The 25,692-nt window shown below is 39.4% G+C and overlaps 1 protein-coding gene across 7 annotated transcripts in view; it reads left to right on the top strand.

Moving 5' to 3' along the window:
* Positions 1-25,692, top strand: part of NR3C2 (nuclear receptor subfamily 3 group C member 2) — a 188,421-nt gene that overhangs the window by 86,463 nt on the left and 76,266 nt on the right. For all 7 annotated transcript variants that reach the window (XM_064711241.1, XM_064711245.1, XM_064711242.1 and 4 more), the window contains one exon: positions 23,396-23,535. In XM_064711241.1, coding sequence (XP_064567311.1) covers positions 23,396-23,535 — 140 coding nt within the window. The remainder of the gene's footprint in view (positions 1-23,395; positions 23,536-25,692) is intronic.

Here is a 25,692-nt window from a genome sequence, read left to right as displayed (position 1 = left end):
TTGTCAGTATTAATGGACTCGGTGTGCAGTTTGCAAATTGCCTTAAATGTGGGCTATTGGCTCGCACAGCTTTTTGGAGTCTTTTCACAATTCAAAGATAAAAGTGAGAGAAGTCTTTGGCAAAAGCATATGTTTGCATGAAAAGTATTATTATGCAGCATGTGGAAAAGTTATGATAAATTCAGTTCTTCCTGGTGATATTGTACTTTCTTAGATGGATTGGTCATTTTCTGCCAAAACTTTCCAGCCTTGTTTGGGTTTCTGAAATGAAGGAGGCACAATCTCCTTCCTAAGATAGATTTTTTTTTTTCAGTTACAGAATATACTTGAATTTTCTTTTCCAAATTTGCTGTCCAGTAATAGGATGTTCAGCCTGTGCACAAAGCAGAGTTGTAATAGGTAAGATTGTATATGGTCACAAAGCTTTACAGTCACAGGAACTTCTGAGACCTCTTAAGAAAGCAGGTGGAGTGAATTTCATTTCATGGAAGAGTGTTACCACCCGTGTAGCTCACTGACCCTTAAAAATGAACCTTGCTGCTTCTGCTGACAGACTTGCTGTAGAAAGAGGCCATAAGTAGCAATGAGGCACGGGGAGATGTTTGTGATGTCCTGAAGTCTTCACCACTCTGCCTCATCTTGTACTCTGTTCTAAATAACCCCATACTTTCACCCACAGTGCTGCAGAGCTCTTCTGCTGCTCTTCCCAACAGTTGGTCTCCTCCTTTCTTCTGCTGCTGGCACGTTTCCACCTCACCCTTCTCCTTGTAATCCTGTCTTTACAACCACTCGTTGCATCTCAGCAGCCTCAAGTAAAGAGAATTGTGCTGCCTGTCCTGGTCCCTTTGTGTTCGGGTTGGGACCTTCCCTTCCTTCACAGTCTGGATTTGTAGCAAGGTGTTTGCAGAGGTGAGGTGGGGTTCAGGTGTCCTTCACCTCAGTTCAGGTGCAGCTGGCCACAGGAAGAATGAGATCCATGCAAAGGGAGGGAGGGAGCAGAGTGAACTTTGCTCAGCCCTCGTCTGCAGCTTGCTCAGTGCAGCTAAAATGGAGGGAGTGCTGCTGCCAAGTACTGCAAACCACTCCTGAGTGCATGCAAACACTGCTTTTAGGTGGGTTTGAGTGGATTTCCCCTCCGCTGGAAAAAGCACCACCTCTGGCTCCAAGGTTAATTCAAAGTCTGTACACTAAAACATGGAAATACTGGTTCTCAAAGGATCAATTGTAGGGAATATGAATACTGTCCAAACAGTGTTCTCCCTTCACTTTGCTTTTTCAGAAACATCCATGGCATTTTTCTTAAAACATGGATTCTTTTGGCCTGAAACACACCCATGTTGTAAAATGTTAATGCTTAGTTTTCAGCAAAGTAAATAGAGAAATTTTTTTGTATCAGTAAAAGGAGAGTTGTTTGGCAACTTTAGTTGTAGCTGCTGTTCCACTAGTGTTGATTTGCTGCAAAGTTTAATGCAAAAAGGGTGGTGGGAATAGTTAATATATTGTTTAACATTTTATGGTGTTTTGCAGTTGTAACTGTAGAACCTGGAGTCAACCTGAGTACTTATCAGATGTTCATTTTTTAAAGATTTTCATTTTTAAAGATGTTTTCATTAAGTTTTTGGGAATTTTGTTCTTTCTTTTGAATTCTTTCAGCTGTATCATCTGCTGTCCATAGCAGGGCAGGTGGCTGGACAGGGATGTCAGTAACGGTAACTCAGTAAGTTCAATAATCTTATGGAGTGCTGTGTACCAGCATTGTACAGTTCAGGTGCAGGGGGCCTCCATGAAGCTCCTGCCTCTTGGCCTGTTGTACTGCAGTCTGCATCTTCATGGCATTCAGCTTCTGTGGAGAAGTACACTTTGCAGATAATTTATTTGGTGACTTTTCTGTATATGGCGTGTCTATGTGTGTGTATATATATATGTGTATATATATATATGTACATATAATTTAAAAAAAAAACTTGGATGTAGTTAACATGTAAGCTTTGTCACACTGCAAGTGCTTACCTTTCTGCGTGCTCTTAAATGCCAGCTACCATGTCCTTGAGTGTGGAAGAAAGGGAATAAAACATCATCTCTGCAACTTCAACCCACTGCCCAGATGTACAGTTATTACAGTTCCTCTTGGCATACTGTAAATTATAATTAGTGCTTAACTATTCCCTAGCTTCAGCCAACACTGTCTGCTTTAAGAAACCTGTATCATGAAAGCAATTTCAGGTTTCAGTTTCTGCTTTTGGTTTTTGTGATGCTTTTGTGTGTTTGTTTTCATTTTCCAACTCTGAACCAGAAAACATTGCAGTATGAATGGGGGAATATAACTGAAATTTAAAATTGCACTAAGTCCCACTCTCCTTCCCCCACCTCCCTTGATCACAGGTTTTGGGAGGTGGGGGAAGGAGAGTGGGACTTAGTGCAATTTGCTAGTATTTAATATATTTAAGCTTATTTTTTGCCAAATTGCAAACAAATGTCCTTTTTTGAGGATAACATTTCTGTCAGAAGTGTGTGTGCCTCCTGGCTGCTTGGTTGATCATCGCTCATGTTCTTGCTCTGGCTTTGTGGCTGGGAGTTGGTTTAAGGGAAGTGGTGCTGCCCAGTAGCTGCTCTGGGATGCTCTGTCAGTCATGAGGTGAATTTCTGGCCCACCTTGATTTTTGTCAAAAATTTTATCATGGCTCTTGGTGAGACTCAGGTCTTTAGGGCTACAAAGCCAAGACTTTCCTACCCATTCAGCTACTGTATTTTGTCATCTGAGATTATAACAATTATTTACACTGCTCACCTCAGTGATGCCATGGCTGGACCACTCTCCTGGAAGCAATGGTTGGCCCCATAGCAGAGAGCAGCTGCAGAGGCATAGATTTGGGTTTGATTGTGCTGACAGTCCCTGTAAAAGTAAAATTTTCCATGTTCAAATTGAATATTCAATTTGGCTATAATCAATAGCTTTTTAATTTCGAGCCTCAGAAACCAGAGTACCCTAAGTAGAGGCAGGGCAAATTCACATCACCATAAACCAGAAATGGAAATGTCCCTGGAGATTTTATTAAAAAGAGCTCAAGATTTATCTGTCAATTTCTTTAGCTGATGAATAGAAATAAGAATCCTTGCAGAAGATTTCTAATATTGCTGTAGAATGGATGGCTTGGATTCTGTGCCTATTCTTAACTATACCAATGGCTTATGCCATCTCAAAGGACTGATAACAGAAAGAAATCATGTCCATTTGACACAGGGGAATGTTGGTTCTTTGGAATTTAGAAGTGCTTCACAGAGGGAAACAGTTCTGTCATGTAGCTTGTTTGACTTTCTGGTCTTGCTTTGTGGTTCCCCAGGAACATATTGGTAGGTTGATTTTTGTTGTTGTGCCATCTTCCTTGAAATGGCCAGCCTGGGACCCTTTCCAGTATGCTTAAAAGTTTTTTTTTTTTTAAATTTCTCTTTTTTAAAGGATTATTTAGTTACTATCTGGTGAAGTGGAAGCATGTCACTGTCAGGGTATCTGATAGCTCTCACAGACCTTAGGAAGATGGATTCTGTTGGATGTATGGGTTTTTGTGTCAGTAGAAGTTCCTTGTGACATTTCATTGCTGTCTCTCTGTTTGATGTCTCAGTGGTCTGTTTCAGGAAAAAAAAAAATAGAAGAAAACAGGCTCCATATTTTATAGCCACTTAATCAGATCATTATTTATGCAGTAAGAAGGCACCATTAAATTTATAAGTAGCATAACATTGAGTTGATTTAAAGGCTTGTGTCCAGTATTAATCTTCAAGGAAACCAATACCAGAATGGAAATATTGCTGTGTCCCCCGTGTCCATAATTACTTCTTTTAATATTTTATATTTTCCCAATTCCAAGACCTACAAGTAAAGTGGTGCTATGTAAAACACCCAACCAACAAAGTATGGTACTGTATCTCATACATATGTACATACTTATGTTTGTTGTTATAATAAGGGTTTTAATTATATAAATTTGTACTTATGAGGTCTGGCCATGATCACTGAACCCATGACCCTAAGGCAAAACAGCCTTTGTTGTGCATGTGACAGCTTGGTCATGTAGACCCAACTTCCAGGGCCCTTGTGGTATTCCATCCAGCCTGGTGTCCTCAGCTTCTGGCCTGGCCTTTTAACTTGCTATAAACTGCACCAGGCTTGAGGTGACTTTCATTTGTGATTAGAGATGATGCTAAAAACCTTGGCTCCCTCACTGAATATACAGGTCACTTGGAACATTTGGGTCACCAGCCTCCTTGGTGCTCTGACTGCCCACAAGGTATTCCTAGAGCTCATGGGGGGCAGTGCTCGTGTTACCATGGCTGCCTACAGAGTTGTTGGGATAGAACCAAAACTGGTTTGTCTGCCTTTATGAACCTTCAACTCCTGCTCTGTAGTAAGCAAGTTTGCAGAATTTTGACCTTGATTTGTGTCAGAAAGCTGAGCTGCTAGTCTTCATTGCCAAAAATGTCTCTTGGCTATCCAAGGTAGATTTTTGAGATATGCATGTGTTGGTCTGTGTAGTGTCTTTGCATTTATCATTTAAAAATGGCAGTGGTGAAGAACTGGCACTGTGTTGAATGTTGCATATTTATTCAAATATTGAATAACTGCTTTCTGCATGGCTGCCTGAAAAGCAATCCCACCACAGTGACTAGGTGTTAGTCTTGGATGTACTCTGTTGGGAATTGAGGAAACGTTTAGGACGAGGTAAAAATCTTGGTGGTATGGGAGTTGGAGAGTTGTCTTTCTTGTTTTAACAAAACTGGTATCTTAACTTTTCTAAGCATATCTTTTGATATTTGGGGGTTTTTTGATAAATTTTGAACATCTTGTCTGGAAATTATCCTGTTCATTATATTTTTTTTGGAAGTAAAATACTGGCATAATTTACTGAAACCAATCTCAGTTCCATCAGTGTAGGATTTGCTAGTGCAGGGTATTTTTGCTGGCTCCAGCTTCGAAGAGTTTACTTAAGTATCGAGCTGTTAGTACAAACCCAACAGGTGCTGCCTCTGAATTATGGATGATTACACAGTCACTTTAGTCTGAATAAAGGTCTGGGATAAACTGGGTTGGGTTATACACAGGAGTCAGCTTCAGCAGACAACCACAAATGCCAAAGACTGTGTTTTTACTTTGGTGCAGGCATTGCATATGTAATTTCTGACTGAATTGGAGGAGATGAAACAAGCTCCAAGTTTTGTATTTAGATGAAAAAAAGACTAGAAGAAACCTCGGAAATTGTATTGAAAAATATATGAACATACAATGTGAATATATGCATAAATTCAAATTCCATTATGACATACTTGAACAAAAAAAAATTAGTAAATGAATACAGCATTTCTTATTTCACCAAAGCCAAGATTATCAAGATGTCATTGTTGATGAATGAGAATAAAACTCAAAGGCAAGTTTCAGCCTCAAATGCACTTAGCTTTGAAATAGCCTAATGTGCCAATTCTGTTCTTAAAGGAAAATAGTTTACATACCTGACATCTGAGCCCTTTAAATTCTGCCCGAAGATGTGTTTAGCATGCAGAAGAGTGGAAGAAAATGTCTGAATCTTGAGAGAAAAGCTTGAGGAAATAAGGAAAGGAATACAAACTAAGACAGTCACAAGAGAAAAACTCTTGAAGTGAAAGCTTAGAAGTGAGAAGTATATGTAACTTCTCTGGTCTCCTTAACATATTGAAGTTTAATGCTTCAATTATGCTGTAACACTACAGAAGGGGCAGTTCAAGCTGAAGTAATTAACAGATACTGACCAAAAACTGAGGAAAAGTCTTAAAAGCTTTTATGTATTCATCCCCAGTCATAATAGGGAGATGGAAAGAGAGTTAAGAATTGTTTGCAATTTGTAAAGTCTCCTCACATACTTAAAATATTAGCTAAAAAAGCAAGTAAACATCCAGTGAAGGGAGTGGCTTTTTTGCCTGTTCCAATTCATAGATGAATTTGCAGCAGAACTTGCATAGCACTGCAGGCAGTGCTCATAACTCTTGAATGGGACATTCAATCCCTGTCTCAGTTGAGCACATTCAACTTCTAGCACTTGCAGATTCTGTGTATCAAGATAACATCCCTGTCAATTCTTACACAAATGTCTTCAGGGAGCACACACAGAGCCAGCAAGTGATATCTCTCTCCTGGGGAGCCAGTAAAGTCCCATTTGTGCATCAGTGACGGGCTCGCTTGGAACATCACCAAATATGTTTAATCCAAAGTAAAATGGAGTTTTGCCATAGACTGTCATGAACTTTTGCAGATTTTGTGTTTAACATCCTTCCAGATCTGTGAATTTCACTGTTAGGGAAGGGAGAGGAAAAAAAAAGAAGACCATACAAATTTCATGAAGTATGCATTGTATAAAGGATAAATGATTATAAGCATATGGTACCTTTCCATGAACAGACTTGCATATGCATAAAACTTTCTTTAGAAGTAGCCTTGGAAGCATGCAGAGCTTCCAAAATATCATTCAGACCACTAAATTAGACTTTCTCCTTTTCTTCCCCCTCCCACCATGTTATGGTAAAATGGTAAGAGATAGGATTAAATATACTCCTTAATTTCTTTCTTCTTATCTTTTCCCTCTCTTCTCCCAAGAGATTTCAGGGACTCATTGTTAAACATTGTTGTACCCATTTTGGCTCCATGATGCATAAAGTGTGAAGAGATTGCCTTCAGCTGAAAGGCAAAAGGCTGGAAGATTATTAGAAAATATAGGAAAAGAAAAACTATATCAATGGTAGTACGCTAAGATGCTGATCAGACAGCTCAACACTGATTTTGTATTACTAGGAAAAACAAGACCAAATTGTTGTTGTTATTATTATTATTATTACTGTTATAGTCTATTTTTTTTTTCAGTGGGTACCTATATGACCTCTCCTGTATTTCCTATACATCCTTTGCAGAGAATTCAGGAGGTTTGTGGTGAGAGAGGATCATTATTTTTCATGCATGTCATTTGTCCTCTGCTCTGTTAGCTCTCCTCTGCAGGCTGGCAGCGAACTAAACCAGAGCTCTGGAGCAGCTCAGAATTGTGTTTCTGTATCCAATCTGAGACAGTTTTGAAGTTGGCCCTAACAGGATTGGAGTTAGCAGCATGCAGCAGCTGAAAATGTCATACTTTGGCTCTGCTGCTGCTGGGCTAAGTCTCACTATTGCCCTTTGTTGTTCTCACATAGCATTTTATTTTTAGGTGGCATTGTTTATGAGGACATAGAGAAGAGAAGTGAGAGGGAGAGGGAAAGGAGGGCTGTTGGACTGTCAGCATTAATATACAGAAGTGAACTGGTGAGGTGTTGGACCCCTCGAGTCATCCTTGGAGATCTGGCCATGTGGGTGGGTGAATGTTAAGATCAGGTGTGAGCAGTAAGGTAGCATCGAGGTGTCAGCAATTTCCAACAAGGTTTTCCACTCGCTAATTTCCCTGCCAAACGTGTCCTCCTCGTGCAAGTGATGGATATTCACGTGCTCTGTTGCAGGAAAATGTTGTTCTGATGGACTCACAGCAAGGGAGCAAGGGGGGAGGATGCTGCAAAGTAAAGGGAGGGCTTGAGCAGGTAAACATGCCAGACAGAATTTCAGATGGGCTCCATCACGTTACCTTCCAGGAACAAATGTGTGGGATGCAGGAGTATTTTAAGCTACAAGCTCATTTGGACTAACAAAGTGACATGCATTTGAAACAACTGGGTAGACAGTAATTTAGACGGTTAAGTTCAGTTTGACAGGTCGTGCTTTGGTGTCACCCATCAATCTGATAATTTAGTTACAAAATATTTTTTGTGGTTTGTCCAAAATATCTCAGCCTGGTAAAGCATTAGGTAAGATGGCTTCCGGGGTGCTTTGTATAAGGAAATTGCAGAAAGGTGGGAATGAAGGACACCGCTTCAGGTAGTAGTGACTGTTTTACCTGTGTGAATTTCTTGAAAGACTTGAGGAGTGTAGAACACAGAAGCACTGGATATAATCTTTCTGTGCTATCAGTAGTAGCCAGAGCACCCCAGAGCACCCTCGAGTTTAGAGCTGTTGATAGAGTTGATTGACTAGGACAGGTTTGCCATATTCTCCCCCACATCTCCCCATCTGCTTAGCATAATCAGAAGAGAATAATTTTGCCACTTATTCGCTTAAATGATTGAAATTTTGAACCATTTGAGAGAGGAATTTCAGCTTTGGAGTGCGGTTATTTCCAGTAGTGTTGGGGATATAAAGGGAAGCTGTGGCAGAGATTCCCTTACAGGAGGAGTCACCTGGAAGCAGCACCCAGTCCCTTTTTTCCCTGCCAGTCTTCAGACTTATTGGAAGCATATGCATGCCTAGGGTAAAAGGGCACAGAAATAATATAATGGGAAAGATTTGCAGGATTATCTTAACTACATTTCTGTCAATGAGACCTTGTTTCTTACAATACAATCCTAAATCCTTTCTTCATTAAAATTTTAAACCACTCAGCTCCAGAGGAAAACGCTTTGGTTCCTTTTCTCCTTAAAAAATAATGTGCATGTGTCTACTGAAATTGCACTGTTATATTTAAAAATACCTTAACAGGCTGCTTTCTAATGAGCGGGTTTTTTCTGATAGTGCAGTTTTTCTAGAGCAGTGGAACAGCTCATAAATAGTTAATTGGAGCCATGGCTGTACTTGTGCACTTGAGTAACAGCCTTGGTCAGGAACTTCTCAGTCGTGCAGACAGGCCTCTGCAGCCTTATCAGCAACAGGAGCAGGATGTCAAATTTTCTACAGGAATAGGAGACACCAACAAAATTTGCCATCTACTTCTAATTAAGTATAGACTTGAAGTTCATTTGCTCAAGACAGCAGTATCCAAAGTAATCTGTATTTTTTTCTGTGAACTTCTTTTTTTCAGGGCATAATGCCCATTGGAATAAATTTGGAGTAAGTTAAAATGTTAAAGCCTTTTCTTTTTATACAAGGTCCTGGTTTTCTTCTGTATCATCTGGATTTCAGCTGTCCAGTTTATCCCTGTCATCTCTTTCACAGCATTGGAATTTAAATATGCATATCATGTTTTGTTAATAATATGTCAGTGAATTGAATTACTCTCTATTCTTAATGAAAGCTCTTCAGGTTTAATGAGCAAAGAAATAATGTAAAATATAATAACCCAAGCCTTAATATTTTCTTGATCACAAGTCAAGCCTTCTATATAATTTATTAAAGTAGCATAATGTCCTTACATTTGAGGTCAAGATTTTGCAGGCTTAGCAGAGATTTTTATGCATAAGGGAAAGATGAAACTTTAAAAATATTATTTCAGCAGTTTCATAATTTAGGATTGTGACCTCATGCTCTAAGAATAATTATGGCGCATCACGATCAGCAGTTTATCAATATTCATTCATGGACTTAGACTCTCTTCATATCATAGTTTGTTGGGTGGATTTTTTTTTTCTTTTCATGCAACCATAGTAACTTTAAAATAGATGCTAAATGCCTTAAGGAGCATGGGCAGTTGCATTATTTGTAGATTGTGCTTTAAGCAGTATCTACAATATTTATGAAAGCCACTGTTCTTTCCCTGAATTTTTGTGCAGTTGTTATACCTTCTGCTGCCAGGTGGGACCAGTGTTTCTAAGGACCTGTCACAGTGATGTTGGCCAGCTCTGCTTTCATTGTGGCCGCCGTGAATTTGAATTTGTTGTAGCTGCAGGTGCAGTTCCTGCAAAAATAAGAGGCAGTAGTGGGGTTGCCATTGGTTTAAGCTGAAATCATAATGGCAGTAAAGGCTAAGTACAGATATGAAGGTCTGTGGCTGTTGCATCAATTCATTGGGAAGATGGTCAAATGCTGAGAACCAGCTGCAAGGGAAAGCCAAATCAATGAAGTGAACACTTCACCACTTTATTAAAATTTCTATGTATCATCTTTAATGAAGCATTAAATGAAGGTTTCTGACCTACCCAGCCAAGACCAGCAGGCAGCAAAACAGCACAAGCCCTTCTGACTGTCCTGTAAATACTACAGAGAAGAGCAGTAGGCACTTGTGGTTCTTCTGTTCAGGGAGCACCACCTGGCCTGGCAAGGGCAAGACTGTTTGCAGGCATCAGGGACAAGTAGATGATTCCTCAGGAGTTCAAGCATGCAGACATTCAACTCTACAACAAGAGTAGAGCTCATGCCTTGGAAAATGGTGTATTCATTCACTTCTTGCAGGAAAAAGAAACTTCTACCTTTGCTGGAATAATGGTCATCTGTGACTGGAGGTTGAGCTTGGTTGAGGAACAGTTAATGCAGTTTTTCAGCCAAGGAAATCTCAGAAAAGCTGAGAATAAAGGCCTGTATATTTTCTTTGTCAAGTAAACCAAAGCCTGTAATACCATTAATCTCAAGGGTTTCTTCAGGCTTCAGCAAACTAGATTTTTGGGAAGAAGTTGAGTTGGCAGCTCTGGTGCGTGCTTTCAGCTGGGGCAAAGCATCACAGCTTTCCTCCTTGAGATGGGCATGAGGCTTCATCCCTGCCCTGATCCACGTTGATATCTTGTAGGCAGGGCTGCTTCTTGACCTGTTTGGTGTCTGTGCTAGGGAAAACTGCACCCTGTGTCACAAGGTTGGGGGAATTGAGCTCTTTGCCTCAAGTCCAAGGTCATGCAGCTGATAACCTGCAGCCTGCCGCTCTCTGCCAGCCTCTGCAGCTGGTTCCTGGAGGGCTGAGAGCAGGAGGGACTGACTCCCCACGTTATTCCGCCAAGCAGCTTGGCCTGAACACTTGTGTGAGGCAAACTTGAGGTGCTGCTTCATTTTCGCTCTGCTGGGAGACGTTCATGGGCTTGACATTTGTAGGCAATTTGTGCCGCTCCTGCAGCAAGTTGCCCGAGCGCTGCTGCACTTGACAGCACAGTCACCAGCAAGGGTAACAAAAGGCAGAGCAGCATTTGTGAGATTAAAGCAGTGTTTCTGGAATGAAAGAAGTGCTGAACTTCAAACAAGTGCTTGGTATGCATTTACTTTTATTAAAATTCCTCTGTATGACTCCGAAATTTGGATAACAGCCTCACTTCTCCCAAGCTTTAGTGAGTTCCTCTTGAACTGTCTTTGAGTGCTTGCTGGTGTAAAAAGCCTGGGAAAGGTTTTGGCAAGTTCTTGCAAGTGTGTTTAAGCAGCTTAGAAACACTGTTTTTGTTGATATAGGAGCACAAATACAGATTTTCAAGGGAAGGTATGGACAGTGTTGCCTGAAGCTGCTTTGTTTGGGCTCGTTAATATCAGAATGGCTTTGAGTAAAGTCCAGGAAATATTGCAAGGGTGTCTTCAAGGAAAGTCCACATTTGGAGTCCAAAACCACAAAAAAGACAACAGCTCTCTCCAGTGTGGTCAAGCTTTTGCAAATTCAATAACTAGACATCTATAGACAAGTGCAGAAGTGGAACACTTTATTTGGGGTAAACAAACAGGAATAAGTGAATCAGATGAGTATCTGATAACAGATAACATGCTGCAAAAAGTCCCTGGTTTACAGTAGCAAGTCCAGCAGACCCCTAGACAGAGCTTAAGGAGATCTTTATGTAACTGAGCTGTCTGTGTGTTCCCACCTAATAAGTTTTGAATGTCAGCCAACTTCAACTAAATTTGACAGTGGGTAGCTATTACAGCTATTCCATTTCAGCTGTTATCTCTTACCAGTTCCATTAAGAGAAGTGACTGGAAGGAGGAAAGGCACCCAATTAGTGCCCCCACTAGAGGAAAGGGGCTAGTTCACATTTTTTTGCCTGTTAAATGTTGCAAGCAGGAAGGAGAAAGACCCAGGAAACACAGCTTCATTATTTTTTGCTCTTGAATGACAATACTTTTTTAAATAGCAAAGCATTTTCATAAACTTTAGAGCTCTACTCTTTATTTTGTATATATTCTTTAGGAACATGAAAAATCAATATAGAAGTAGGAAGCTCCAGGTTTCTTCTGTCTTTGTGACAGCAGTGATCTCCCACACCAGGAGCTGCATGGGGTGAAGTGGTCTGAAGCCTGAAGGTGGGCAGATGGGGCCTTCTTGGATCCTCCAGCTGTGTGATGAAACTGAGTTACACTCTGGTTGCAGCAACTTTTGAATCCATGGCTGCTCAAAGCTTACTCTTTGTTGAGTCATCTTCTTTCTTCCCCAAATGCTTATTCTGCATATTGCACACCTGTTCTGAACAGAAATAATTTTGGTGGCTACAGGAGGCAGGGCGGGGTGGGGGAGAGGCAAAGCAGATTGTTTTAGAATAGGCAGAAATTCAAAGCCAGGTTAAATGGGGTTTCAGCAACATGGTCAGGTGGAAAGTGCCCTTGCCCATGGCGGGAGGTTGGCACCAGATGAGTCCCAAGGTCCCTTCCAACCCAGTCCTTTCAGTGATTTGATGATACTGCTTAATGAAGCAAAGAATGTGTCACCAGGTTCTTTGGTTTTAATTGGCTTTGTGTGGGACCCGTTTTGTCAGTGAGTAATAATATTTGTGGTATAACAATGAATGCAAATATTGCAGTCCTTGCTAAAGGAAATTGAAAGTCTGTGCCACAAACAGACTGCATAAGTGAGTTCTAGGGGGGTGATGGATTAGCAAGTAATAATGTTTGCTCACTGCTATACACCTTGATTTCTGTATAACTTGTATAAATTTATGCATAAGCACTTCGTTATGCACACTCATAAACTCTCTGTCTACCTCTACAGTAGTGTGCTTTTGTGCATAAACAGTTAAACATCCTTTTCCTGACATGGGAGGGATGCTGGTATTTTTACTTATTGTACCAGCTCTTATTCCCACTGAAGTTAAATGCAAGCTGCCTTCCAAAATCAAGGCCTGCTATACATTGCAAGAGGGTTCTGGCAGGATGTAGCAGAGGATTTAGGAGATGAGCTGTGTTGGTTGTTGAACATAACTCTCCTGGTCTGTGCTTTCTTAGTGCTCCCATTTTCCTTTGGTCTTTGCTGTCTGGGTTTCAGCTCCTCAGCCGGAGAGAGTGGTAGGTACAGTCCTGTGTATCATTAGTATGTGAGCAGTAGAGTGAATTTCAGCTGAATAAAAATGAATTCTTTGACTTGCAATTGTGAACGTTTCTAGTTTGCCTTGACAATCCTGTCAAGACAAATTTGAACTTTGTCAGCAATTGTGATTTCTTGTGGGAGAATTACCAAAAGCCTTTGCTCTAGGTATCAGTCAGTGATTGCAGCCCTCATCTGCTATTTGACCAAAATTTTCCATGGCACTCAGCAGGCTATTACTTGTCACTCTGACATATAATGGAGGAGTATTTTAATTGATTTAAAAGTTAAAATTTATGGTTACTTAATACAGTATAGCTGTATTACATGTCAGCGGTTATACTTGCTGTGAAAATAGAGAAAGGGGAGTTGAAAGGACTTGGGGTTTGGAATATTTTTAAAACATATGCCATTGATTCTACCTTCCACTTTGAGGAGCTATCAATAGAGTTTTTATTTAGTTAATAGGAGCAGAGGTTTTCTATTATGTAATTATTGTTGATTTTAAAAGAGATTCTGGAATGTTAACTGTGCATCTAGTTTCTAAAACTGTTTCTTCCAAGATTCAATAGTGCTTCTGCTCAAAATTCTTTGCTTTTATGTTGAACTTTGAATAACTGCATTTTGGATCTGATGCTGTTCTGTTTTGTCACCTAAACCATTTTTCTCTCATGGTTTCCAGGTGCCCAAAATAGGCATTATTATACATAAATCCAAGGGTTATGTGAAATTGAAAATTGTAAGTCACTCTGAAGGCTGTACAGCATGAGTGTGGTTGGTGCATTTACATACATGCAAGTTATGCCTATGCTGGAGTATGGCATCAGCTGCTCTGGCAATCCTGTCTTCCTGATTTCTCTCATGGGTGCAAGTATGCAGTGGCTTTCTAACTGGTGATGATGAGTTTAAACCCTCTTTTTCTCTGCGTCCATTTCAAGACAAGCCCTTTTGGAAGCAAATGAAGAGAGGAAGGCACTACAAAGACGAGTGATTTGCATTTCTCTTCTCTCCACCCTGCCCATTGTCAACTTACCTGACTTTCTAAATTAGGAAGAAGTATGGAAAGAGTATCTGCATTCCTTCCATAGGAGTAGGATGGGAAATTGGGCTGTTGAATACTCATTTATGTATCTCTTTTGGCTCACACTTGCCTGACCCTCCATATGAACAACAGGCAAGGAAAACATAAGAACTTGAAGTGTGCAAGTAAATGTGGCAGCCAACAATATCACCACCAACAGGAGTGAACTTACCTTGGGGTAAATACAAGGGTAAGGCTCTCTGCAAATTGTCACTGTACGTGGAGGTGGGACAAGTGGGAAGTGATGTCCCTGTCTGAACTGGAGCTGCTGCTTGCTTGTGTGCTCTGCTAATCATCACAGTTTTTAAAAGCATAGATGAAGCCGGAGAAGGCTGTTTCACCTGTGACAAAATTCACAGGTTGGACTGGAATCATGATTGCTGGAGGGGATCCAATTGCAAACTGTTGGTAAGCATCTGAGAGGCAGAGAGACTGGGAAGGAAAGTGATTGTTTAGGCAAGACAGGATTAGTAAAGATAGACGTGGAAACCCTACCATCTACTTTTAGGAAGGTGTTTGGTTTGGGCTGTGAGACCAGGATGATGGAAAAACCAAATTTACAAACTACCTCCATATCTGTATACTTAGAGCTGCAAGAGTCATCCTGTTTCATGTATCAAGTAATAGTGACATGCATTAAAACACAATGAACAGGTTGAATTCCTAAAAATGGAAAAATGTTAGTGAGAAGGAAGCCATAATTATTTCAAATAGTGGTTTTAGAAGTTGACAGTTGTTTCAAAATAATGTGACTGTTAGTCTTTTAAAATACTGTTAATGAGAGATGATGGTAAAGTTGGAGTTTGGTTCTCACTGTATCATCTGAAGCCAGTGCCAAGCAGAAAACTTCCAGTAAAATATAAGTACCTGTCCCTAATCTTATTAAGGATTATTGCTTTGTGAGATCATTTTAGGGGGGAGATCATTTTAGGGGGGTTTATTTATTTTTTCCAGACTTCTTTTTACAAGTGTTCACAGTGCTCCCTGCATCTTGCAAGATACTCAAGTCTGTTATTGTCAGGAATTTCTCTGATAGGACTCATGGGCTGAAGTCTTAGCCCTAAGTTCTGTGTTGGTACTTCATGCCAAGTGATACTGCGAGCTCTCTGTTGCTTTTCATTCTCCCCAAAGTCCTGTTTCTGAAGTTTAGATTGGTGTGCAGACCTTCCTGCTTCTCTTTTCTGTTCCTGTGTGGTATTTTAATATAGCAAACACTAGTGCTGTAATTCCAATATTCTTTCAACATCCACCATATTTTTTTGTCTTGGTGGATGGGAGGGGAGGGGGGCATAAGGGCTTTAAAAGACCAAACCCACCACTCCATTTTCCCCTTAGATTTTTTTCAGATCAAGCAGTAATAATACATGTTGCCTTCCTAAGCCTGTGGGATTGCTCTTATGAGTAAAGGTCTGCCATACTGGGGCTATTATGTGACAAGTTGGAAAATAGCCTTTGTTCCCATGGTAACCTTTTTTTTGTGCTTTGGTGCATTTTTCCCCTATGGTTTTATGGTTGCTCTGGAGGTTTTTCTATTGTGGTATTTTAATCCCCAGTAGACAGTGGATGGCAGTTCAGTTTACTTTTTGCTGTTATGAAATAATTTAATTTTGAAAAAAATTTATTTGATTATGGAACTCTTGTAAACTTTTTATGTTGTGGTTAGGGTATTAATGGTGTGGTAGCTTTCTCTGTAAGCATGTCATGCACTCAGAAGTCAAAGCAAACACTTGGTAATAGGAAAGTACGTCCAACTGGACCAAGCTGCTTCTGTTGTAAACTAATAGTTTTAATACAGTTATTCTTTTAGTACTTTGGGGCCAAACTGTTGCCAGACATATCAGGTAGATTTTTGTCTGCAACGAAATGACATTTCTTAAGGTCATTAATAGTCAATATTCTGGTCATCAATGTCATTTCAGGTTGATGTAATAAGTGTTTCATAAAATAAACTTTCAAACAAAGGAAGGTGTTTTTAAGGAGTTGCTTGTTTAGACTCTGAGGGAAGAACTTCAACTAAAGTTGAGAGCCTGCTTTTAAAAGGAGGAGGCTTTTTAAAGAGATGCTTTTATTACTGGTAGCATCTCCCTGCATTTTCCTTCTTTGTGCATTTTTCTCCCTTGCTTATTCAGTTTTCTTTGTCTCGGAATCCTTCAGTAGCAGAGCAATGCACTTGTGCAGTCTTGTCTTGCCTGAAATTCCTCATGGTTACGATTTCCCACTGGTGCCCCCATCAGCAAGGAGGAGTAATCAATAGGAGTAATGGCATTTTATGCAGATTTAAAATGTTTCTGACTGAGAAGGCAGCAGGGCTTCACCAGGTAAACACTGCTGTGCCCTGGTAGGAGAGTTACCAGGGTGCACAATGGCTTGCATCGTTTTCAGTAGTGGAAAATGAGATGGTGCTGTGAAAAATTGGATCTTCCAAGCTGTGTGTCTCCTCCTAGTTAGGGCAGGTGAGCAGGTGCAGGAAAAGAAAGAGTTAAACGTACTCCCTGCCCCCTCAAGCAGACTTTCAATAATTAACCAGATAATTTTCCAGATAAACTGTTCCTGCCTTATCTTGCTATACATAGCAATTTATAATCAGCAGCACAAACACCAGCATTGCATGCATTTAAACTGCACTAATTCTATAAGTGGGCCAAATATGAAATGTTAGAGCAAATGCACTGTGAGGCTTACTGGAGTTCTCTGCCTTCCAAATCCAAAGGCTTTATCCTGATAGGAGACTCCCCTTTTAGGTTAACCATTCCATTTCAATAGATAACTATATCTATATACTGAAAAACCTGCAGAGCAAGGAAATTTTATTTCCCTGGGGCAGTTGTGTCTTGGTAGGTTGTGACAGCAGTTAGAGGAGAAAAGTGCATTGCAGAAGAAAAGTAGGAGGATGTTATACTTCTCTGATCACTAAATCACTGGGTAAAAATTAGTTTTATTTCCCTAGGAAATAAGTGCTCCTCAGTTTCAGTCCATCAGAACACGCTTTCATTGATGCTTAAGTTTATATTTTTCTGTAGTCAGCCAAATATTTGGAGGTAAAATTTGGATTGCCGACTATAGTTGCTACCAAAATATTTCAGTAGAAAAGGTCAAGGAAAAGTCAAGGTTTACAGCTGGATGGAGGAAAATGCTGAGTCCTGTCAGCATCCACTAAGGTAAATGGGAACTGAAGGAGCATAGCACACTTGCTTCATTTTGTAAAATCAACATATGCCTTAAGGTTAAGCTAAATACAGGAACCTGTTCACTTTGACTGCGGCACAGAACGCATCAGATTCTATTTGCCGAATAAACATTGGAACTTAAATGCTTTTTTTAAATCCTGAGTGCATCTTTTTAGATTTGGTGGGGCTTGGAAAAAAGGTTGGAGCCTTTTCTATTAGTGCATGTCAGAGTTTGCTTGTTATCATAATTACGATCCAGGTATGAAAGTGTGATGTGTGACCCTTAGGCATTGCTAAATAAAGTAACTTCGAGTGAAAGCTGGAGCTGCCGAGGAAAAACACCATCCAGGTTCTCAGCTTGCTTTTTCTTAACTAAATGCACTTCCCTTCCAATTCCTTCATGTTCCATCATACTGAGCATTTCTTAAGATTAAAAAAGGTTGTAGTGTTTGAAGTTCAAATAATTGAAGGGTTTCTCTCTTGGAATACAAAAGCTCTGTACTTTAAAAAGAAACAAAAAACCCCTAAAGAACTAATTGAGACTGACCACTAATTTAAATGTAATATCACAGCTACTGAATTCTATTTGTTGTTTGCTTGTTTGTTTTTTAAATAAGCTCTCAAAGAGGGTAAATGTTGCTCTGCCTGCTCTGGGAGGGTTGCTGCTGAGGGGATCAGGGGCGGTTGGGTTCCAGCAGTTCCTCCTTAGCTCAGCGTTCCCGAGGTCCCACGTGACTGCCTTCTCCTCCAAAATTCTGATCATTTCATCTCTGCACCTCCTCACTCCTCTCTGCTTTCTTGGTCTGCTGACAAGAAGATTGGTTTATATACTCTGACATTTAAGAAACACCATTTTCCAGCCTGCTAATCTGCTTTATTCAAGTAGTTATAGGAGAGAGCCAGGGTTCTTTCCTGCAGTGAAGCTGTTTAAAAATTCAGGTTATACAACAAAAACTGATGCTGGTCAAACATCAGTATTGACAATTAAAGCAGGCAGCATGGAGCAGAATCTGGGAGATTATAGATACATGGCACTGGGGGAGGTTGTGACTACCATCATTGTGGAGTGAATTGGTTTAATAAATAATCTACTGGACAAGTTCTGACTAGTATGTCACTTTCTAAAGGAGTAACAGAATTATCTTGGACAGTGAAAATATTATGTGGACATGCACAAAAATAATGGAAGTAATGTGAAAAGGACATGGTTTCTTTGCTGTCTACTATGATGGCTGAGGGAACAACGAGTTAGAGAAAAGAAGGTGCTGGGAGAGCTGCTAAGAGAAGTAAAATGCCCAGCTCTTGTTTTGGGCCACAGGTAGGTTAACTGCAGTATTTACAGTGCAGAGTTTACTATCATGTTTTTAGGTGCTAGTTCCCAGCAGAAGATGACTCCAGGGAGGTTATACTCCTTCAGAAATGAGATGAGAGGGTAGAAATAAACTGCTGGCAGCCTCTGCATCTTGAATATCCTGATTATTCTTCCTCTTACAGTTACTTTCTTTTCTTCTTGTGGTAAAAATATGATTCTATAATCTCAAGTTCTTTTTACCTTTGTTTTTGCATACCTTTATTTATTGAGGTGTACCCGAGTTCCTTCTGTTTGTTTTACTGCCAGAAAATTTCACTATTAAAAAGAAAAGTCAATGATGTGGAATTAAAAAGGACTCATCTAGATCTCATAATAATAAAAGCGCTTGGAACAAATGACTTTGGAATACATATTGTGGCTTATGCTTCTTTGGAGTGCTTCATTTTATCATCAGAGAGGCATCATTTGTTTAAACTGTGCTCCTGTATGACATCTGGTTTGGAAAGCATAATAACCTATATAATCAGCTTTTAAAATGCTGGATTATCTGTGGGTTTATTGACTCTTCTTTACAAAATCTGTTATTTCTTATTAATTCTCCATATAACTATTACTAAAGCCAACTCTGAGAGACACAAATGAGCTTGATGGCAATGGCTAGTCAAGGTCAGCATTTAACTGCCAGCATTTGCACTGTTAGGGATAATAAATCAGGCTTATTCTTAATCACATACCCTGCAACGTGACAAATGTTACTGGAGCCATCGAAGCAACCGTTTTAGCAATCATTTAGGAGATACATTTGGCATTGTTAAACCCCCTGTGCTGCCCTTGGCTGTAGCAGCATTGGGATAAAATATGCATGCTCTGGTGAATCTCCTCTTTGGATCCTGTTGGGTTTTATGGGAGGGGTGTGGGGCTGTGTTTGCCTATTCTTGTTGTTGTATTAGAAATAATGAGAGAAGCATGAAAGCAGCAACACCCAAGCAGCAACATCCCAATCAACCTATGGGAGCCACTGGCTTCTGAAAATGGGAATGAGTAGCCAGCTCTTTGGCACTCTTTCACATTTCTGGTGTTTTCAGTTGGGATCTTATATTGAAACTAGCTTGCCACCCACAAGGAATGTCCTGGCTCAACAACATCCTGTTGTGTAAAATTTTTTTTAAAAAACATGGTAAATATCAGAGCAATAGGGTATATGCTCTGATTTGGTTTTTGGTAAATACAGTGTTTTCACTCAATCTGAATTTTAAGATTGAAACCTGCTGTGGCCCACATATGCCATTAGATTTAGTGTCATTCTAGTAGATATTTGGCACTAGGCTAGTTATCTTCCAGGGAGTCAATTGTAAAGTTTCTAATATTTTTTATGGTATTCATTCTTACATGGATCAGCTCTTGGATATTCCAGAAGAGAGAATGACTTGTTGCTTAAGTAACTTGTAGTATTGTAACTAAACTTCTCATCTGGAGCAAATAATCAAACTTATCTCCAAAAACAGGGAGCAAAATTAAATTAATGTATATATCTCTGTTATAATAAACTGAGTTTAACACTGATAGTTTGCTTATTAAGTGTTACCTGCCTGTAACTTTTCCCACATGCCAGTTTACATTAGGCATTTTTACTGGCCAAAAATTTACAGCATGCTGATGTGGAAAATTAATGCAAAGGGAAATATTTAACTTGGAGCATGCATGCGAAGTAATTTCAATGTGGGGGTTTTAGTGTCTTTAGTTTCTCTGCCTATGCATATTATAGAATAAAGGGCTATGATGATTAATAAGAAGAATTGATTTAATGAAAGTGATGAATAAATTAAATATCTTCTTATGTCATCCACACTGGATGTCTGGCCTTGAAATAAAGGCCAGGGGGTAGGTTCCTAATCAGTCAGATATTTTTCACAATGGTCACTAAGGGAAGGCATGACAGCTTGAAAAGAGAGAGATTTAGGAGGAAAAGGTACAACCATCTGTGTGTGCCTTGTTTGGAAAGAAAAGCTTCCATGGAGAGAATGAGTTATCCTGAGGTTTAGCTTGTGATTTGAGCATATTTTTGGGCTCAGCCTTTTATTATTTGCACCACTTTACCTTTGTGTGAGGTATTACAGCAGCATTTTGAATTGGCAAGTACTCTGGTATAGTATGGGTGAAAGAGAAAAATAAGAGATTTTTTTTTAAAGTCAAACATTGTTCATTGGAGGCAATCATAGCCAGAGCTGGCACAGGTTGGAGGAGATTGAAGTACCAACAGCAAATATCAATGTTTCTTTGCAGCAAAGTATTTGAGAACAATTCTTGTTTGATACTCCTGTTAAGAATGAAAATGCCTCATCTGTGTTTTCATGTATTCCACTTTTAAACTGAATAAAAGAATGAGTTAATTTGATTTAATTGCACAATGTTGAGCTTCCACCTGTGATGCTGTGGCTGAGTAGCTGAATACATACTTTGTATTCAGGCTGTACCTTCCAGCTGTACTCAAGTCTTCAGTGGAGAGGAGCACTATATAAAATATGCTATAGATTGCGTCTTAGGCAGGCATTTAATAATAGTCATGGATCAACTGGTGTCTTAATTTGTCTTTGCTGACTTTTTTTTAACCTAATAATTCTGTGAAAGTGCAATTTTGTAGGGTAGCTTGTGTCTAAAAAAAGGTTCTCCCACCTTCTGCAAATCCTACATGACAATTTATTTTCAACTAAAAATAATACATAATTACATATATATATGCAGTATATATATAGAGAGAAGCATGTGCGTGCGTATATATATAAAAATAAAAATCATGCACACTACTGTGATACCCTGGAAACCTCCATTTCTCTACAGGAAAAGCTCTCTAATAAAATTACCTCTTTTTTAGATATCAAAAAAAATACACTGACCTCTTTCAGGGTAGAAAGACTAGGAAAGTTTTTGCCAGTCTTATGAAGAAATGGGAACACTCAGCATCAAAATTAAAAATCCCCTGAGACATTTTGGTCTTACATCAGAATTGAAGTGTTTCCCATCTCAGGCAAAATACTGATGTTTGCAGTGAAAGAAAGAGAATTTTCAAGGTGAGTTTTCCAGGTTACTGGCATTTTCTGTAGAAAGTAGACACCTTTTATAGATTTTTGTTTAATGGGAGGTCTAATTTTTTCATGCAGTATGGAACGTGCTGGAGGGAGAAAGTGTTTTACTTTGTCTTAACACATCAGAGCTGAATACCAGCACAGCCTTGGCAAATCCTGGAAAAGTTACTTTTCCTGGGGGTAAATTATTGCAGTGTGTGCAGGTATGACTGTGACTGGAGCACGCAGAACTTATTTTAACATGGGTTTGGTGAGGCTTTCTCTCTTAACAGATGAGCTAATGCCATCACCTAGCAATTATCAAGTAGTGTGATGTTATGTAATGAGAGTATAAATAGCATGGGGACTAAAACTAGTAAATCTAACAGACTAGTGAGCAGACAAGAGCAGGAATGAATACTATTTGGAACATTTTGATTAACATCTGAGCGCTGTCATTTAAGCAGACATTTAGATTTGATGTTGCAGTAAAGCTGTAGGCCAGGGGAGCTGTGGTCCCTCATTTGGACTGACATTTGAGCTATGCCCTGTGGATAAATCACTTGGCCTCTGCATACCTCTTTAAAGGAAGTTAGAAATTTGGAAAAAGGCAAAGGGTTCATACTTGAGATTTCTTAAGCAAGCTCATTATCTCATATTTGAATTAAGACTGCCTGTGGACTTTGTTTCCCAGTGGCTGATGGACAAACAGCCTAGGACCTGCAGTTTGACCTGCCTGATAATTTCCCTGCTGGTGGGAAGTCTTTCAGGGTTGTTTTTTGTAGTTGTTTGGCAGCATTCAGAGAGATAACATATAAGAAATGCAAGAGGTTTACCTGGAGCAGAGAGGCTGTGTGGAAGGAAATAGTCTCTCTCCAGCCCCATGGAGACATGGGAGGGATCCAAAGCTTTCATCTCCTTCAGGATCTGGCATGTTTCTCCAACCATGCCCATTGCATTAGGGTGGCATTTCTAGTTCCTGGGGGAAGGATACTCACAGGATCAGGAAGTGTGACTTGTTTATGAAAAGCATTGTCCTTGAGAGTGGAAAATGTTTCCTAATGGTACCCTGCAGTTTGAGACAGAGGTAGGTGATTGAATCAGGCTTGTAAGGTGCATCTCTGTACCAAACTTGAGGATGGTCTGAACCTCCAGTGCTGCTTTTCTGGCACCTACAGGCACATGGGAAAATCTTCTGCACTTGCAGAATGTACAAAGGCTTCAAAACTACATGAGAAGTAAGGTGCTAAATTGCAGGAATATCAGAAATAAGATCATGAACTACTGCAGGGGTAAGCAGGAGCACAGACAGGGGAGTACATACCACCTTGCTGCACTACTTCATCACAAGGCCTTAGAGCTTTTCTTACAGGTACTCCTTAGCTGTGAAGGCTTCAAACAAATAAAGAAAACAGAAAGAAAATTTATAGCTGCCAGGTTGCTGCCAGAATGGTTTGTTAGTTAGTTTGTTTTTTATTTTCAGTTTTAATCATCTGCTACCAATAAATTCCACTGCCCTTGTGGTAACTTCTCACATTAACATTGATATATTATGGGTGTTTTAAAACAGACAGTAAAAATATTGCACTTACTAATTAATGCAATTTGTGTATTCAGCTAGGCACTGCCAGAAAGAGTTGTGGTTTCCTAATTGTTAGGTGCCTTGAGCAATATACCTGTTATAAATTCTTAATTGAACTTTGTATTATGGCTGGTGTGATTTGAAATATTCATATCTGCTTTGTTTTGTTTGATTGTATTCACTCCAGCTCTTCATTGAGAAGTGTATCAACTGGATCTTCAAGACCTTCCAAAGTGTGTTTGGTGTGTGGAGATGAAGCATCTGGATGTCATTACGGGGTGGTTACATGTGGCAGCTGTAAAGTTTTCTTCAAGAGAGCAGTAGAAGGTAAGAAAACACAAAAAATATCAACACAAAAGACAAAATCTTTTTTTTTGTTTTATAAAATATATATATATATATATATACATATAAATTTTCCTGTGTGTTTTCTGCTGTTGGTAAAATTCTATGAAAAAAAATATGTTGAATGACCTTTACAGACTTTGTAAGCAACTTCATCAAGTGGATAAAGTTTTTAATATCTGATTATAAAGAGTTCATGGCATGTGAAGGGCATAAATACCGTATAGGGTTTTGGAAGTCTCTGCTGATGAGTAAATGTTCTCACAACCACAGATGAAGTAGGAGATAGCTACTCACTGATTTATCTTCATGAAAAAACCCTAGAAGGAAAAAAATAGGTTCTTAATATGGTGTCCAGCTTGTGCACTGAGTGAGGCAGTGTGAGGTGTGATTAATTTCTTCTGTGATCATTAAATCTACTTCTGATGGCAATAAGGATTTAGCTCTCTGTTAAATAGACCTGGAGGGCTTGTGCGTCACTGAAGTCAAGGCTTCGTGTAATGTCTATCAATCTATTTATCTATCCATCATCAGAAGTGTCAATCTAATTGAAATTAACTTCCCAAAGTTATAAGGACATGGAAAAGGTTTCCCCTTGCTGAAAACATCTCCTCTTAAAGTTGTGTAGTAGCTGACCTTGATTTCCTCATTCCCCAACTTCTTCTTGAGCATTTAGTTGCTTGATATAGCACGTGAACTTGAAAACCTTCTTTTTTCTGGCTGAGTGATTTCCTCCATGAACTTCCACACCACATCCTGGATGGCTCTTCAGGCACCCACATCTGAGCTGACCTCTGAATCTTGAGATATTTTTTGGTTGGGTGGTGGTGATGGTGAAGCTTTCCATATACATGCACACAGTGTGTGAAATGACAGCACCTTCTGTTGTCTCCCTGCCTCCTTTCCTGCCTCTCAGAAAAGCTTCCTCTCCAGTCTTGAATCACTGTAATTTCAAGGTACTATTTGCCCACGTTTGCATCTCTTTTGCTGACCATTCCAACACAGCATGATGGATGTTCCCATCCAGATTTACAGGAATATATGAAAAATTACTAAGGAATCCCTTTAAGAGTTAACAGAGCAGCAAGCAGTTTTCAAGCCTCAGAAGACAAAATTATTAGGAAAGGATTACTCTCTGATCAGGCATAGAAAGACATTTTTTAAATGTAATTAAAACTGATCAGTAATTACCGAAAGTTTGCAAGTCATGCAAAAATAATTTTAAAATGAAAGAGAAAGCTACCCCATCATCCCTAAAAATTTGATGTGCTTTAAATTAGTTTAAAATACATTTTTAAGAGTCATTATAGTAAGATACATGTACCTACCAGTGGTATGTGAACACTGTCTAGATTTCTTTGTCATGACATGCACATGACTGAGTTCTTGATGCTACCAGTAGCATTGTTGCTAGGCAGACACTGAAATTTTGTCTTGGCTTCCACTTTTTTTAATATATTGTAGAGTGTTGGCCTCAAAAGGGCATAGCAAAAACATTACACACATATTGGCTTCAAACATCCTGGCACAATCCATACAAATAAAAGTTTTTGTAGGTAGTTTTGTAACAAGAGGTTTCTTGTAGAGTCGTCATAAATTTTTCAGTTGAGAACAGGACCAATAAAAACCCCTTCCTGAGGTTTCCTATTTGAAATAATTGAAACAATTAAATATTTGTAGCACAGGGACGCACACATTTCTTTCATGATCTACTGAATGTTCCTCAGTTGATGATGTGCCTTTTTGTAAGGAACTTTAAAGGTCTCCTCCAACTCAGCCCCTCTATGAAGTGGGGAGACAAATTGGGTCAAAAAGCATGGAAGCAGAAAAAAGAGGGGTTTGTAGAGAGAGAACTCTGCACACTACCCGCCTTTTTGGGTGTCAGCTGGAATGGTTAACATTGTCAGCACACCATGAACAGCCATTGACTGCCAGTTCCTTCAGGCTCCTCTGAAATCCTACAAACCCAGAGAGATTATAACAGAAAATAAGAAATGTATTGTAATTTAAACCCAAGAAACTAAGTAGAACAAAGAGACTAAAGCTTGCATTTCAAATTATAAATCTGGTAATTGTATTCCCAGTTAATTGTATATTGAAAGTTTCAGGAAATGTCTGATGGATTTAGGAGAAGGAGAG

The sequence above is a fragment of the Zonotrichia leucophrys genome, chromosome 4 (genome assembly GCF_028769735.1).
Source record: "Zonotrichia leucophrys gambelii isolate GWCS_2022_RI chromosome 4, RI_Zleu_2.0, whole genome shotgun sequence".
NCBI lineage: Eukaryota > Metazoa > Chordata > Aves > Passeriformes > Passerellidae > Zonotrichia > Zonotrichia leucophrys.
The sequence above is the reverse complement of the archived record's forward strand: the minus strand, read 5'-3'. Positions and strand labels throughout refer to the sequence as shown.